The sequence below is a fragment of the Gopherus evgoodei genome, chromosome 4 (assembly GCF_007399415.2).
Source record: "Gopherus evgoodei ecotype Sinaloan lineage chromosome 4, rGopEvg1_v1.p, whole genome shotgun sequence".
NCBI classification, from domain to species: domain Eukaryota; kingdom Metazoa; phylum Chordata; order Testudines; family Testudinidae; genus Gopherus; species Gopherus evgoodei.
This window is the reverse complement of record NC_044325.1, coordinates 115,072,436-115,087,602: the sequence shown is the minus strand read 5'-3', so window position 1 is coordinate 115,087,602 and position 15,167 is coordinate 115,072,436. Positions and strand designations below refer to the sequence as shown.

At 41.4% G+C, this 15,167-nt stretch overlaps 1 protein-coding gene across 5 annotated transcripts in view; it reads left to right on the top strand.

The window, feature by feature from the left end:
• Positions 1 to 14,920, top strand: part of TSPAN4 (tetraspanin 4) — a 692,791-nt gene extending 677,871 nt beyond the window's left edge. For all 5 annotated transcript variants that reach the window (XM_030560655.1, XM_030560658.1, XM_030560656.1 and 2 more), the window contains 3 exons: positions 6,372 to 6,503; positions 11,371 to 11,454; positions 14,590 to 14,920. In XM_030560655.1, coding sequence (XP_030416515.1) covers positions 6,372 to 6,503; positions 11,371 to 11,454; positions 14,590 to 14,658 — 285 coding nt within the window. In that variant the 3' untranslated portion in view covers positions 14,659 to 14,920. The remainder of the gene's footprint in view (positions 1 to 6,371; positions 6,504 to 11,370; positions 11,455 to 14,589) is intronic.
• The last annotated feature ends 247 nt before the right edge of the window (positions 14,921 to 15,167 follow it).

Here is a 15,167-nt window from a genome sequence, read left to right as displayed (position 1 = left end):
CAGCAAACATCATGATTTAATAAGCAATGCTAATTTCTCAAAGATTAAAACCATGCTGCTACCATTGTGTAGTTATCCAGGCTATGAAGCGTCACTGTTGCCAAACGCTGTCTCTGCCACAAGAACAGAATATGCTGTTGCTTACGTTCTGCTGGGACTGGGCCCCAGTGTCTGGGCTTTTTCACTTGTATTCATAAGGCTGTATCCCAGCCTGGATGACTTCAATGAGTGTTCAGCACAGAGGCCACAAGCGGACTGTAGCTTGCATAAAGGATCGTTGCCTTAACTACTAGTGGAGTGAGTAAAACAGATACAGGGCAAGTGACAGCCCCAGGCAATAAATACACAAGCCGGAGTGTAACCCTTTTTCTGTTTTCATTGCTGTCAGATAGAAGCCTTGTGCACAGCTTTAAGTATGAACACTAGATATCCCATGCTAGGGTAGCAATTGCTTGTTAACACAGAAACAAAGCTATCTGGGAGCAGCGTTGCATCCCATAAATGTAGCACAGAAGCTTCAGTGCTTTTTAATGCTTCTTGGTTGGCAAAGGTCTTTCCAACAACACACCCTCCAGATATACTCTTGTATATACTCCTACTGTCTGGAGTTGCAGGCTGCTGATTAAACATTTGGGAACCTTCCTCCAGTGCACCAGATGGGTAATCAATATGGGGGTGTGATTGGTGTCTCTTTTACAAAGGAGAAAAATAAAGTGTTGTGACATTTTGGGAGATAGAGCCTCCCACATGAAGAAAATCTGTGTTTTTGTGTGTGTGTTTTTTTTTTAAGTGAAACAAAGTAACAGCAGAAAACATCAATATTCCTAGAGATGCTCATCACCAGGGACTTAGTGAATAGCTGTCCAGAAGCTAGTTTTGCTTGATTTCTTTTCTAACCCTATGTTCTATATGGACTATATTTTCTAAAGGAGACAAGTGACTTTGGTGCCCAACTTGAGACCCTTTAAAGGGGCCTGATATCCAGAGGGAGGGTGCTTATCTTCCTTTTACACTATCTCAAGCTGGGCACCCAAAAATTAGAGCACTAAAAGTCATGAGTCACTTCTGAAAATGTAGGTATATTGTTTCCCTCTCTTTGATAAAGTCATGGAAATTAGGTGCAGAATAAACCAATCAGCCCATCTTGCCTAACCCTGTTACTGGGGAAATGAAGAGGACAATACAGGACTCTAAATGTGAACTGCAAAGAATGAAGTGGGTTTGTGCCTGTAGCTTACTTTTCCACTATCAAGTGTCATGGCTTCAATTGCTCCTTGCTGGTTATGCACCTGCCAAGCCAAATGCTTTACCCCTTCTGGGGTAAAAGAAAATCCACATAAACAATGGCTCCAAGCTGTTCTCTGCAGACTTTTTCTCTCAAGGTGTCATAAACAGATTGTAAAGGGTTAATGTCTCTTGTACCTGTAAAGGGTTACAAGCAGGGAACGGGACACCTGACCAGAAGACCAATCAGAAGACAAGATACTTTTAAATTTGGGTGGAGGGAAGCTTTTGTGTGTCCTATAGCTTACAGACACCAGAAAGAGACTTTCCCCCCAGTACCAAAACAAATCAAAATATTCCCAGCAACTACACATATAAAAGTTAACCAGCCAGATCCACAACTGCAAATAGAGTAAAACAATCAAAAAACCTAAACCGCCTGTTTTTACTTACTATTAGAAAAGAAACTTAGAGAGCCTGTAGTAATGTCTGGTCTCTCTCAGACCCTCCGAGAGAAGAACACACAACAGACAAAGAACACACACAAAAGCTTCCCTCCACCCAAATTTAAAAGTATCTTGTCTTCTGATTGGTCTTCTGGTCAGGTGTCCTGTTCCCTGCTTGTAACCCTTTACAATCTGTTTATGACACAAGGGTATAAGCTACCTCTTGAGCACCCCAATACAGGGGAGCTTCCACTCACCCCTCTCTCAGAACCTGTGGCTGTGGGCTACAAAACAGTGGTTGCACTCAATGTTCATATAACACACATTCTGTTTTTTCTTGGTCCATAACCCCTTCCTTCATTCTGCTGGTCCCTTAGCTTCCTTCCTAGGACTTGGCTATTTCTGGTTCTCTAGCTTAACACACACAACCCTTCCCCATGTTTCAACAACCCTTTATTACCAGCCCCCATGCCCACTGCTCTGTAACAAAATCTACACAGCTTACCTTTCTTTAAAATTCTGAACCTTTCTGACAACCTGTCTTTTAGGCCTCCAACTAGGTCCCTTCGCAGATTCCTCCTAAGCCCTTTCCAACATTTTTTCCTTGAGTAGATCCAGTTTCTCCCCCAACCCCACTGCCATTTAAAAAAATCATAGATGTCAGGTATATGAAGACTTGTCTTTCTGTTTTGAGGGAGGATTCCTTGAAAAGAGACATTATGAAGGGCAAAAAAGCAAACTGTCCCACTCCATAGAAACGATAGGAAGTATGGCAAGAGACCACCCTGGCTTAACCAGGAGATCTTCAATGATCTAAAACTCAAAGAAGAGTCCTACAAAAAGTGAAAACTCGGTCAAATTACAAAGGATGCATATAAACATATAACACAAGTCTGTAGGGACAAAATTAGAAAAACCAAAGCACAAAGGGACATAAAAGGAAACAAGAAAACATTCTACAAATACATTAGAAGCAAGAGGAAGACCAAGGACAGAGTAGGCCTGTTACTCAATGAGGGAAGAAAGACAATAACAGAAAATGTGGAAATGGCAGAGGTGCTTAATAACTTCTTTGTTTTCGTTTTCACCAAGAAGGTTGGTGGCGATTGACGTCTAAAATAGTGAATGCCAATGAAAATGAGGTGGGATCAGAGTCTAAGATAGGGAAAGAGCAAGTCAAAAATTACTTAGGCAAGTTGGATGTCTTCAAATCATCAGGGCCTGACAAAATGCATCCTAGAATATGCCAGGAGATGACTGAGGAGATATCTGAACCATTAGCAATTATCTTTGAAAAGTCATGGAAGACGGGAGACATTTCAGAAGACTGGAAATGGGCAAATATAGTGCCCATCTATAAAAAGGGAAATAAGGACAACCCAGGGAATTACAGACCAGTCAGCTCAACTTCTGTACCCGGAAAAATACTGGAGCAAATAATTAAGCAATCAATTTGCAAACACCTAGAAGAGAATAAGGTGATAAATAGGTCAGCATTGATTTGTCATGAACAAATCATGTCAAACTAACCTAACAGCTTTCTTTGACAGAGTAACAAGCCTTATGGATGGGGTGGAAGCAGTAGATATGCTATATCTTGACTTTAGCAAGGCTTTTGATACTGTCTCACATGACCTTCTCATGAACAAACTAGGGAAATACAACCTAGATGGAGCTACTATAAGGTGGGTGCATAACTGATTGGAAAATGGTTTCTAGAGAGTAGTTATCAGTGATTCACAGTCATGCTGGAAGGGCATAACAAGTGGGGTCCCGCAGGGATCGGTTCTGGTTCTGGTTCTGTTCAATATCTTCATCAATGATTTAGATAATGGCATAGAGATTACACTTATAAAGTTTGTGGAGGATACCAAGCTAGGAGGGTTTGCAAGTGCTTTGGAGGATAGGATTAAAATTCAAAATGATCTGGAGAACTGGAGAAACTGGAGAAATGGTCTGAAGTAAATAGGATGAAATTCAATAAAGACAAATCCAAAGTACTCCACTTAGGAAGGAACAATCAGTTGAACACATACAAAATGGGAAATGACTGCCTAGGAAGGAGTACTGCGGAAAGGAATCTGAGGGTCATAGTGGATCACAAGCTAAATACGAGTCAACAGTGTAACACTTGCAAAAAATGTAAACATCATTCTGGGATGTATTAGCAGGAGTATTGTAAGCCGGACACGAGAAGTAATTCTTCCCTTCTATTCCGCGCTCATTAGGCCTCAACTGGAGTATTGTGTCCGGTTCTGGGCACCACATTTCAGGAAAGATGTGGACAAATTGGAGAAAATCCAGAGAAGAGCAACAAAAATTATTAAAGGTCTAAAAAATATGACCTATGAGGGAAGATTGAAAAAGTTGGGTTTGTTTAGGCCGGAGAAGAGAAGACTGAGAGGGGACATGATAACAGTTTTCAAGTACATAAAAGGTTGTTACAAGGAGAAGGGAGAAAAATTGTTCTTCTTAACCTCTGCGGATAGGACAAGAAGCAGTGGGCTTAAATTGCAGCAAAGGCAGTTTGGATTGGACATTAGGAAAAACTTCCTAACTGTCAGAGTGGTTAAGCACTGGAATAAATTGCCTAGAGATGTAGTGGAATCTCCATCATTGGGGATTTTTAAGAGCAGGTTGGACAAACACCTGTCAGGGATGGTCTAGATAATACTTAGTCCTGCCTTGAGTGCAGGGGACTGGACTAGCTGACCTCTCAAGGTCCCTTCCAGTTCTACGATTCTATGAAAACCAGCTAAGATAGGCATTTTTGAAATCTTCAGTTGGAAAAATCAACTTGGAGGCATTCAAATTTTTAACAGAGTTCTTCATTCTCAAATATTTGTCAGATGCTAAGTCAAATAGTTAAAATAATAGTTTTGGACAGTCTTGACTAAAGATCTCCTCGCCACTCAATTGCTCAGTTTTCAGTCTCTTGTAGTATCATACGCCTGCTAGCTCTCCAGTCATCCAAGAGTCCACCATCAAAAACAGAACAGACAAGCCCTCAGATTTCAAATGTAAAAACAAGCAGTGAAATAACAATGTTAAAGGGAAAGACAAAGATGAATATCGTAAAAGAGCAAAAAGAAACAAACATTTTTCCTTGCAGGTCACTCTTTTAAAAAAAATTTAAATATATTTTAAAAGGCTGTTCCTGATCTCACAAGTCAAAAAAGTGCATGCTAATGACTGATCTGCAGCACCAGCCAAAAATCAAAGAAGTGTGGGGGATGGATGAGGGGAAGAGGGGAAATTCTCTCCCAGCAAATGTTTCTGAGTTTTGCTGGGGGAAAATGTGTTATGCGAGAGCACAGAGAAATGTTTCTATAGAACATTAGTTTCGGTGTGAGGTGCTGGGTACTGTACAACTCTAATGGCTAGAATGGCAGAGCCAATCCCTGCACATCTGTGTGCCAATTAGCCCTAATACTATTGTTATAAAGAAGAGTCTCCTTTAGCTCCCATGTAAGCAGCAGGACCTGAGTTTTGTCATTTCCTGTGTGATCATGCACCCCTTACAAACAGCAGCAATCGTCCATACAGATTTCAAAAGATATCCCATGTCCCTGGATATGAAATCACCTTTAAAAATAAAACCTTGAGAGGTCATCCTGGCTGTAAACTAATTAGCTGATTTTTAAAAGAGCTTTGAAAATGTAACATTCCTGCTCATGACTGGTGAGAACTAATGTTTGTATATCCATGCGAGATATTTTTATTCATCGGAACTCAAGCGCCAGTACAAGTACTGAGTCCATGCCTATAAGAGTAGCATGGGAGGTGATGGATGGGAGATAAATGCCAGTGAGCCTTAGCCCATTTCATGTGACATGGGTGGTATTAAACCCAGCTCCCAGAGGAGAAAGGTGGCTATAAAGCCAATCTCATGGATAAGCTATGTATTTTCCTTCCCATTGCTGAAATGTAATGAAGCTCTCTCTTCACCATCAGTTTTTTCACTCTGAATGATTGCTTCAGTGATGTCTCAAGTTTGTGCTCATGACGTCATTTAGTGTCCTCAAACTATGATGTTACTGAATTGTGCCAGAAGAGAGGGAGGAAGGGAAAAAAGCTTTAATTAAGGAACAAAGACTTTGAGAGTCAGTCATTAGCAATGAACAACTGAGGAGGACAGTGTGGTGGTGACTCTAATCATGAGTCTGTCTGCTACAGTGTTCAACACAAAACACAGTCCCTTTGCCACTTGGAGGATGGCAGACAAGCATCTCAAGGCCATGACTCCTGGCAGCAAGGAGTAAAACACCATGTTAGTTGCTCTCAGGCAGATTAATTCTTTTAGGCAAAGTGGGAATAATCCTAACCCATGACTGTGGTTCTTGTGTCTCAGCTACTTCACTGTTTTGCCACTATAAATGTTTGGTTTTGCTTAGTGGTTCTCCCATCCAAGCTGCTCGTGGGACAACAAGCTTAAACAGCATGGGAGACATGCAAGGAAGGGGGGAAAGCAGGGAGACAGGAGTTTATTTCTTTACTGTCTAACGGGCCCTCCTTGCCTCATTAGCCTAATCCCAATACACAGAGTGAGGCAGTAGGAATAAGAGAATGCTTGTGCCCAGCAGGAGATTCTTCCATTTCCTTAAAATAAGTAAAAATGCGGCATTATGTAATGAGTGATGTCTTTTGCCCATAAACCCCAGAGCACACTCACAATGCCATCCTTGCTTTCTCCTCCTCCAGTTCAGATGCTGTGGAGTCTCGAACTACACCGACTGGTTTGAAGTGTACAATACTACACGGGTGCCAGACTCGTGCTGCTTGGAATTCAGCGAGAATTGTGGACTCCACTCCCCGGGGACCTGGTGGAAAGCTGTGAGTATTCCTCTCAGTCAGCTGCATGGGCAGTTACGTAAGCCTTGTTTTAATTCAACCGACATAAGGGAGGTATGGGGGATGGCCACCAACAGGTCTACAGGAAGCAAAGGTGGACTGGAGACGTTAAAACTTGATCATGATAAAATGGCCTCAGAGCTGCCAAGGGCCATTATTTCACTTGTATCATGCAGTGAAGCCAGCACCTTGAATAGTTTTCCAGAGGGCTGAGGCTTCTTCTCTCCCAAGAGACAGCACTGGGCTCTGGAAGTCACATGCATCTCTTCGGACACATGGCTACTGCTGATAATGATCTCATTGTTATGCTTATAAGAAGCACACAAAATCTTTTTAAAAAGGGGATAAGGCAATATGCCACGTTTATTGAGAGTACAATTTAAGCATTAAAATCAGCATCTGCAGCTCTGATGTTGATGGAGAACGAACCCAAAGTCCCATGGCAATACACCCTTCTTTTATAGTAATAAGTTCCCATACAAGTCTCTGGACCTTGCTGTGTAACACTGGAGCTGTCAATCACGAGGTTTTCAAGGTTGCTCTTAATTAGCATTATTTTGAGTTGTTACCAGGAGGATTCGCAGCTGTTTCTTATCTGTCCCTTTGGCTCAACTCCTTATCTCGTCCTTGGGGTGTATGCCTCTGCTTTAATCTGCCATCCTGGTGATTGATAAGAAATTGCCATCCGGACCAGTTGTCCTTTCTCAGTTAATTACCATACATTCTTCACTCACACCAAACAGTAAATAAGGCAATTACAGCCATAAAACTTCTATCCTTCTAAGAACAAATGTTAACACAATCCGCAAAAAATAAACTCAGAACAATTTCTTCTTACTCATTCAAGGCTATAATTTCTTCTTACTAATTCAAAGCTAGCAAAATGGAGTATAAGGCAAAATAAGCAAAATGCAGTACAATTTTACTTGAGACAATTTCTTCCCATTAGGCTTTTGGCCTACATCATGAGCAGAGGAGCTCTGACTGACTAGGAAAGAGACAGTGCCTTTCAGTTTAGTGTTGCATCTGTAGGGGTGGAAGAGGCTGCAGCCAAACACATACTCTCATGATTTTCAGAGGTCCTGATGTGGAACCCAGTAGCAACAGGTTGGAGTGGGACAGACATTCACCAGGCACTAGAGCTGTGTAACCCTGCAGAGTTCAATTCCTGACAGGGAGCTTGATCCAAGTCCCACTGAAACCTTTCTACTGACTTCAGTGGTCTTTGAATCAGACCCAGCATTTGTGAGCTCAATGCTGGAATTTATTCTCAGAGCTCAAAACTGAATAAACCCTTGCAGTTTGCTTTCATCAGACTTAAGCCTCCAGAGGTAAGCCCCACCCCCAAATCCTCACCAAGCTCTTCCCTGAGCCGGTAGCCAGACACCCTTCCCATCTCCTAAATGAGTCCTAGGACCCTCCTTTTATACCATAGATAGCTGTAGGGAAGGTCTTGGAGCAAGGGCAGCTACTGAGGTGGAATAAGGGAGTTTTGTTGCTTTCCAATTGAAGCAAAAAAAGAAATTCAATTCTCAGCCTGATTTCAATGAAACTTCACAAGCATGGGCTGAAATTTCTAAACAGAGGCTGGACTCCAACCAAAGCTGGTTTGGTTCTAATCAACACGTCTCCCAGCTCTACTGTATAGCCTCCAATTACCTTTACAGAACACATTGGATAAAAAAACAAACAGCTTTTCTTGGTCTTGAATATGGGGATGAGAGCTGGCGAGCAGGGAGAAACCTCTAGTCATTGCTATAGATTAATACCTTTTCCCTTATACATATTGTGAAAGCAACACAGACCAGATGTTTAACAACTACATAGTCCGTCAGCCAGGGCTGGGATTGGCACAAAGGGAGCAAACCAGCCACTTCAGTGAATGTGCATAAGGCCTTCGCACTCTCCTATTTGTAAGTCAGCTGCACACACTAAATCCCTTGCTGTGCCATGTGAATGGCCATCTTGGGGCTTGGTGGAGAGCCCACCATGCAGTGGTTGAGGAGGCTAAAGGCAATGCAGGAATCAGGGAAATGTTTTCATAGGAGGCCCTTGCTGTGGAGAATTCAGGCAGAGTTCATGAGTTCCACTGGTCAAGCACCTCCTCTTGAAAAGTCAGCCCTGATAATAAACAATTTCATCAGCTGCAGCCCTCTTCTTGGGGTGGAGTTTTCAAAAACACTTAATGCAATGGGGCTTGTGCTCCTAAGTAACTTTCAATGAGACTTACGTTCACCAGTTACTTAGGCAATATTGAAAACCCCACCCCGGCATGACTCTCAGGAGCCTGCAATCCTGCTCCTGGCTGTCCACAAATTCCTGAGGGGGGGGGTTGCTTACTGGGCTAAGGAGGAAAGGGAGATTCATGACCATTTATGTGAGCTTGGTGGGTGGTTGCCAGTGTTCTGAAGCTCCCCGTGTAATTTATGTCATGCTGCATAGCAAAAGGGGCTGTGACCATTCGTGAGGAGCAGGAAGAATAGATAGGAAAGTTCCTTCCAAACCCTTCCCCAAACCAAAATGTTCAGCCCTGGGAAATATTCTAATTGCAGGGAAAAGGTCTATGAAGAATTAAATATTTGTGGCCTCAGACATTTACAAATTAATTGTCCAATTTTAAACGATAATGAGCCTGGAAAACAACTCATTTTTAATACAAGCTATTCCCAGCACCTTCTCAATAGTCACACAGAACTGTACTGCATGTTTGACCTGTTAAGGGATGGATACATCTTAGTATGTATGGTGCAGCTAGAGCTCTTAAAGGGCTGGGCCAGTAACATCAGAAAATGGTCTTCACTGCAGAGGACGTGAGGGAGATTGCCAGTCTGAGTCATTCATTTTAGGTGACAGATCTGAGGAATTGTCCCAGATTGAGGTGTCAGTAAAGGAAGTATGGGAACAAATTGATAAACTGAACAGCAATAAGTCACCAGCACCAGATGGTATTCACCCAAGAGTTCTGAAGTAGCTCAAATATGAAATTGCAGACCTAAATGTGGTATGTAACCTATTGCTTAAATCAGCATCTATATCAGATGACTGGAGGATAGCTAATGTAAAGCTGATTTTTAAAAAGGGTTCTAGAAGTGATCTTGGCAATTAGGGGCTGGTAAGCCTAATGTCATTACCAGGCAAGCTGGTTGAAACTATACTAAAGAACAGAATTATCAGACACATAGATGAACACAATATGTTGGGGACGAGTCAACGCAGCTTTTGTAAAGGGAAATCATTCTTCACCAATCTATTAAAATTCTTTGAGGGGGGGGCAACAAGCTTGTGGACAAGGGTGATCTGGTTGATATAGTGCACTTGAACTTTCAGAAAGCCTTTGACAAAGTCCACACCAAAGGCTCGTAAGCAAAATAAGCAGTCATGAGATAAGAGGGAAGGTCCTCTCGTGGATTAGTAAGTGGTTAAAAGATGGGAAACAAAGGCTAGGAATAAAATAATAAGATGGAAAATATAATGCATCTATATAAATCCATGGTATGACCATACCTTGAATATTGCATGCAGTTCTGGTCACCATCTCAAAAAAGGGTATATTAGAATTGAAAAAGAATAGTAATGAAAATGATTAATAGTATGGAACAACTTCCATTTGAGGAGAGATTAAAAAAATTGGGACTGTTCATTTTAGAAAAGAGACAACTAAGGGTGGATATGATAGAATTCTATAAGATCGTGAATTGTGTGGAGAAAGTGAACAGGGAAGTGTTATTTATGCCTTCACACAACACAAGAACCAATGAAATTAATAGGCAGCAGGTTTTAAAATTAACATAAGGAAGTACTTCCCACAATGCACAGTCAACATGTGAAACTCCTTGCCAGGGGGTTTTGTGCAAGCCAAAAGCATAACTTGGCTAAAAAAAGAGAGAGGTTCATGGAGGATAGGTCCATCAGTGGCTATAAGCCAAGATGGTCAGCGATTCAACGCCATCATCTTAAAGCTCTGTTTGTCAGAAGCTGAGACTGGACAATGAGATGGCTCACTTGATGACCACCTGTTCTTTTTATTCCCTCTGAAGCTTTTGGCATATGTCACTGTCAGAATGGGCTAGATGGACCATTGGTCTGATCCAGTCTGGCCATTTGTATGTTATATTCTTAGGTGTGACCCATGTCTAGTAATTAAACTGGGAAGAAAATAATGGAGAAACTTCTGTAATGCAAACCCAAGTTATGCAGAATGGTATAGGGTGGATACATATTGTAAAGCAGGAGGCACAACATAACAGCTCTTACTAGAGACTTGGATTAACTGTTTTATAGAATATCAGGGTTGGAAGGGACCTCAGGAGGTCATCTAATCCAATCCCGAGACAGATTTTTGCCCCAGATCCCTAAATGTCCCCCCCCAGGGCTGAACTCAAAACTCTAGGTTTAGCAGGCCAATGCTCAAACCACTGAGCTATGCCTCCCCCCAGTATGTTATTTCAACCTTTTCACATATTTCCATGTTCCAGGAAAACAGTAAAATTGATTTCAAAATTACAAAAGAAGACTGACACTTAGCTCTTACAGGGCAAAAAAAGCATGCTAGAAACCAGCACCTGCTCACTTTTAGTATGGGACTTGTATCTTTTAGAGCAGCAGCACCTCATGCGTATTGCCCATCCCATATGGCCTTTTGGATGCACATCCTTCTGTGTCATTAAAAATCAATGTTACATTGGAAAGTCTCAAGCCAGGAAGTCATTGTGTTGGTTACAATGCTGAAATGACAATTCTAGCTACCCAGCAGCTCAGTTTGACCTGTCTCATTCCTATATGTGCCTTCACATTCCCAGTGGACTAGAGGCTTATGCTTGTGTCTAATATAATACTCTCTGTTTTCTAGCCTTGTTATGAGACAGTGAAAATCTGGCTCCAGGAAAACCTGCTAGCAGTGGGGATCTTTGCCCTGTGCACAGCTTTGGTTCAGGTAGGCTCTTTTTTCAATTTCTTATTGCCTGAGTGATTGCAGTTGGATTACAAATTATGGAAACAAACTGATTTCTTCCCAGCCTGTTTTTAACAATTTCCAAAATATTCTATTAAATCTTCCTTGGATTTTTAATGTAACCAAAATATCAGAGGGAAACTGCAATAATAAAAAACTACATGCAGCATATGTTACCATGAATATCTACACACGCGCAGTTTCCTTTTTTTAATGCCCTAAATGATTAGAACCTGATTTATTTATTTACTTTTTGTCACTCAACATGACCAGCAAAACCAGACAGGTCGGTTTCATATTCCGGTTCTCCTGCCTTAGATTGCAAAACCAGCAGGGGAATGTTTATATTAAATTTGAACAAAGTACTTAAAATAAAGCCTCAATCCTGCATACACAATCATAGACCTGATTTTCTTTCTGTGAGTATTCCCATTAACTTCAATAGCATTATGCACATGAATAAAGCCAGACACATATATATTTCTTTACAGGTGCAGGGCCTATATTTGTACTTGAAGCATGGCTATGACCAGAAACATGGCTAAATATTAACAGCATGCTGATGCCCTATGTCTACATATGCCTATGCTGCAATCAGAGGTTTGCCTGCAGCACATGGAGATATACCCAGTCTATCTTTAATCCAGCTAACAGGAGTGCCAATAGCAGCACAGGCTTCAGTGTGAGCTGTCCAAGCCTGACCAGGACTATGGATACTTATCTTGGCTGGTTAGCCCACGCTAAAATCAGTGCTGCTGTGGCTTCACTGCTTTTGGTAATCGCGCTAGCTAGATTAAAGCTAGACTCTGACATACCTCTGACTGCAGCATAAACATACCCTTATTTTCTAGCAGTGACTTTTGTATCTCATTCATACTCAGCTTACAAGTCAGAAGTATGGTTACTCCACACTAACTGTACAATAACTCTCAATTAAAATGTGGTTTTATGCTTTGCATGCCTGCAGCAATAGAGAGTCTGGAATCAGAACTGGCTCGCAGTGTTACTGATGATGCATTAGGCAGAACTGCATACATCTGACACTTCCATAGTCTTCTACTGGCACGGCAGGTTATGGCCCTGCTTTGGCAAAGCACATATTTGAGCAGGAAACTATAATAATGAGAAACTTACTTTCTTCTCAAACAGAGGTGAGTGGAGATGCTTAGGGAGTGGATCTGTGCAGTGAAATAGTGTAGCAAACAGAGCTTGCGTCTCCCTATTTGGTCTATAACCACACTTTAGAGGGTGGCGGTTGAGTACACTTGCCGCATTTAGGGAGTCTTTAAAAGATGTATTAGTTACACTGTTCATAAGATCGCATCATCCATCCCCAATAGACAGTGTTTATACGTAGAGCATTTAAAATCATATTGTATACATCTGACCAATTGTAATGACTTGTTTTCATTAGGAAAACAATTTTAGACAAGTTTTGAAATGTTTACTGGAGGTTGTAGTGAAAATTATGAAATGCACAGAAAATACTTCAAGCCTCAAAAGCTTTTGCCAAGGTCTTCCCCCTTTTCTCCCCCCCCTCCACACACACACACACACACACCTGTTTGAACCTAATTATTGACTAAAGATCCAAAACCTATTGTGAGTTATTGAGACTCTCTCCATTGACTTCTGTGGGATTTGGATCAGTCCCTAATTGCTTGACAACTTTTTTGGCTAGCACTTTTGAAGTGCAAGGAAGTGCACCTGTGCAAGGAAGTCATACACAATTAACCCCTTAAAAAACATGTACCTAGTGCAGTAGCAGAATCTTCTGAGTTGGTGCATGCTAGCGGCCTCAATGAACAAATGTGCAAATTAATCCACCCTATTGGAGATTGCCAATGCAGGCATTCTCTGACACGCTGATTTGCTTTGAGTCAGGAAACGGTCAGTGTTCTAATGAATAAAGCAGGTGCTTTAATAGCCAACAGAATTCCATTCCGTGGTATAAAAAGCCAGAGCAAAGTTTGGAAGTTAGAGATCAAGAGCCATTTATTTAACCTAAAAATGTCTGTGTCTGTGTTCAGATAAAACTACCAATACCATTGCTCAAGGTCTGTTTAAAAAATAATCCTTGTAGGGAATTGCCATTTAACCAGACTATCAATTGATTTTAAAGTGGCCAAACTAATCATTTCAAAGGATATATATATATAAAGAACTGCTACATGATAAACATTCAACCCCGAGGAAGTGATTACAGCTGAGCTTTGGCAGAAATAGCAGCAGCTACACTTAGTTCTTTTATCCAAGTAGTTTACAAATGAGGGTAAGTATCATGATTGCTATTTTACATATAGGAAAACTTAGGAAAAGAGATGAGCCCCCACATCCTCCAAGGTATTTAGGCACCTAATTCCCCTTGAAGTCAGTGGAAGTTAGGCGCCTAAATACCTCTGAGGATACACACAGTAAGTCAGTGGCAGAGCTGGGCATAGAAACCATTTCTCCTAATTCTCAATGTAGGGCCACAGCCTCTTGATTAATCTCAAGGCTTTGCTCAGGCCTATAGGGAGCAGGTGCACTGTTGATGGAGCCTGCTTATTTTTTTTTGCAGAGATGGGCCCTAATGATTGTCAGCACTCTTCCCTCCATGGATGTGTTCATGAGATCACATAGCTTTGGAAAATGGGAAGAATGGCACTATCCTTAATTTTGAGACAAAAACATTGTCTCCCATCATGATGGATACTGTGACAAATACAGATCCACGGCCGTCTGGGTGGGTCGCTACTGTAAAGTAAAATATCTTTCAGCAACTGATGCCTCATTATTTCCTGGCCAATAAGGGCTGTTTTTATACCTGACACCAGAACTGAGAGCAGGGCCATTGTCTGTCCATGTCCTTCTGCTGGCACCCATGAATGAATGGTGTAGATGGGAGCAGAGGGGCACAGAGGAGTGAAGCAGAGCAGAACAGGAGCCTGTGATCACAAAATTAAAGACTATATCATAAGACATATGCATATAGGGGCAAAGTCATGTTGCACAAGTAACCTTAATTCTTGCATTTCCTGATGTTTCAGTGTTTGACTTTGCAGCCTCAATAAGGTGGATCTAACCCTTTTTTGTAATACAATGTCTGTCAATTTAATTTTTGTTTTGTTTCTTTAGATTCTTGGACTGACCTTCGCAATGACCATGTATTGCCAGGTAGTCAAGGCAGACACCTACTGTGCATAGAAACCCATCTCAAGCCTCTATGTTTCTCCTCAAAAGGACATAGGAGAAAGCTCCTTCATGTTCATTCATCTGATCTTTTTTCTATGTAAGATAAACTGTGTATAATCCTATATCTCTGAAGATTTTGTAAATCACCCTAGTTTATTGAGGGAGGAAAAAAGGGATGGGAAAAAAAAAGCCAAGAGAAGATCAGTACTTGGATTGGCATAGGCAGGAGGAAGAAGCAGTGTCTTAAAAAAAAAAAAAAAAAAGAATGCACCAACATAACAGAAGAAAAGAGTTTCCTTTGCATGGACTGTGGCAAGATTGAAGATGCTGCTTAAGAGGAGCTGGTCTGCAAACCAATGCTAGCATAGTCTGCAGACACTGAAAAGAGCTCCAGGAATCCAGAAAGGTTTCCTTCCAGAATATATCATGGGCTGATGTGTGTGTGGGGTAGGGAAGGAGTGGAAAGTTAACTAGCCTTCAATATTGAAAAAAGAAGGCGTGGAATAGCTAATGTTGATGGA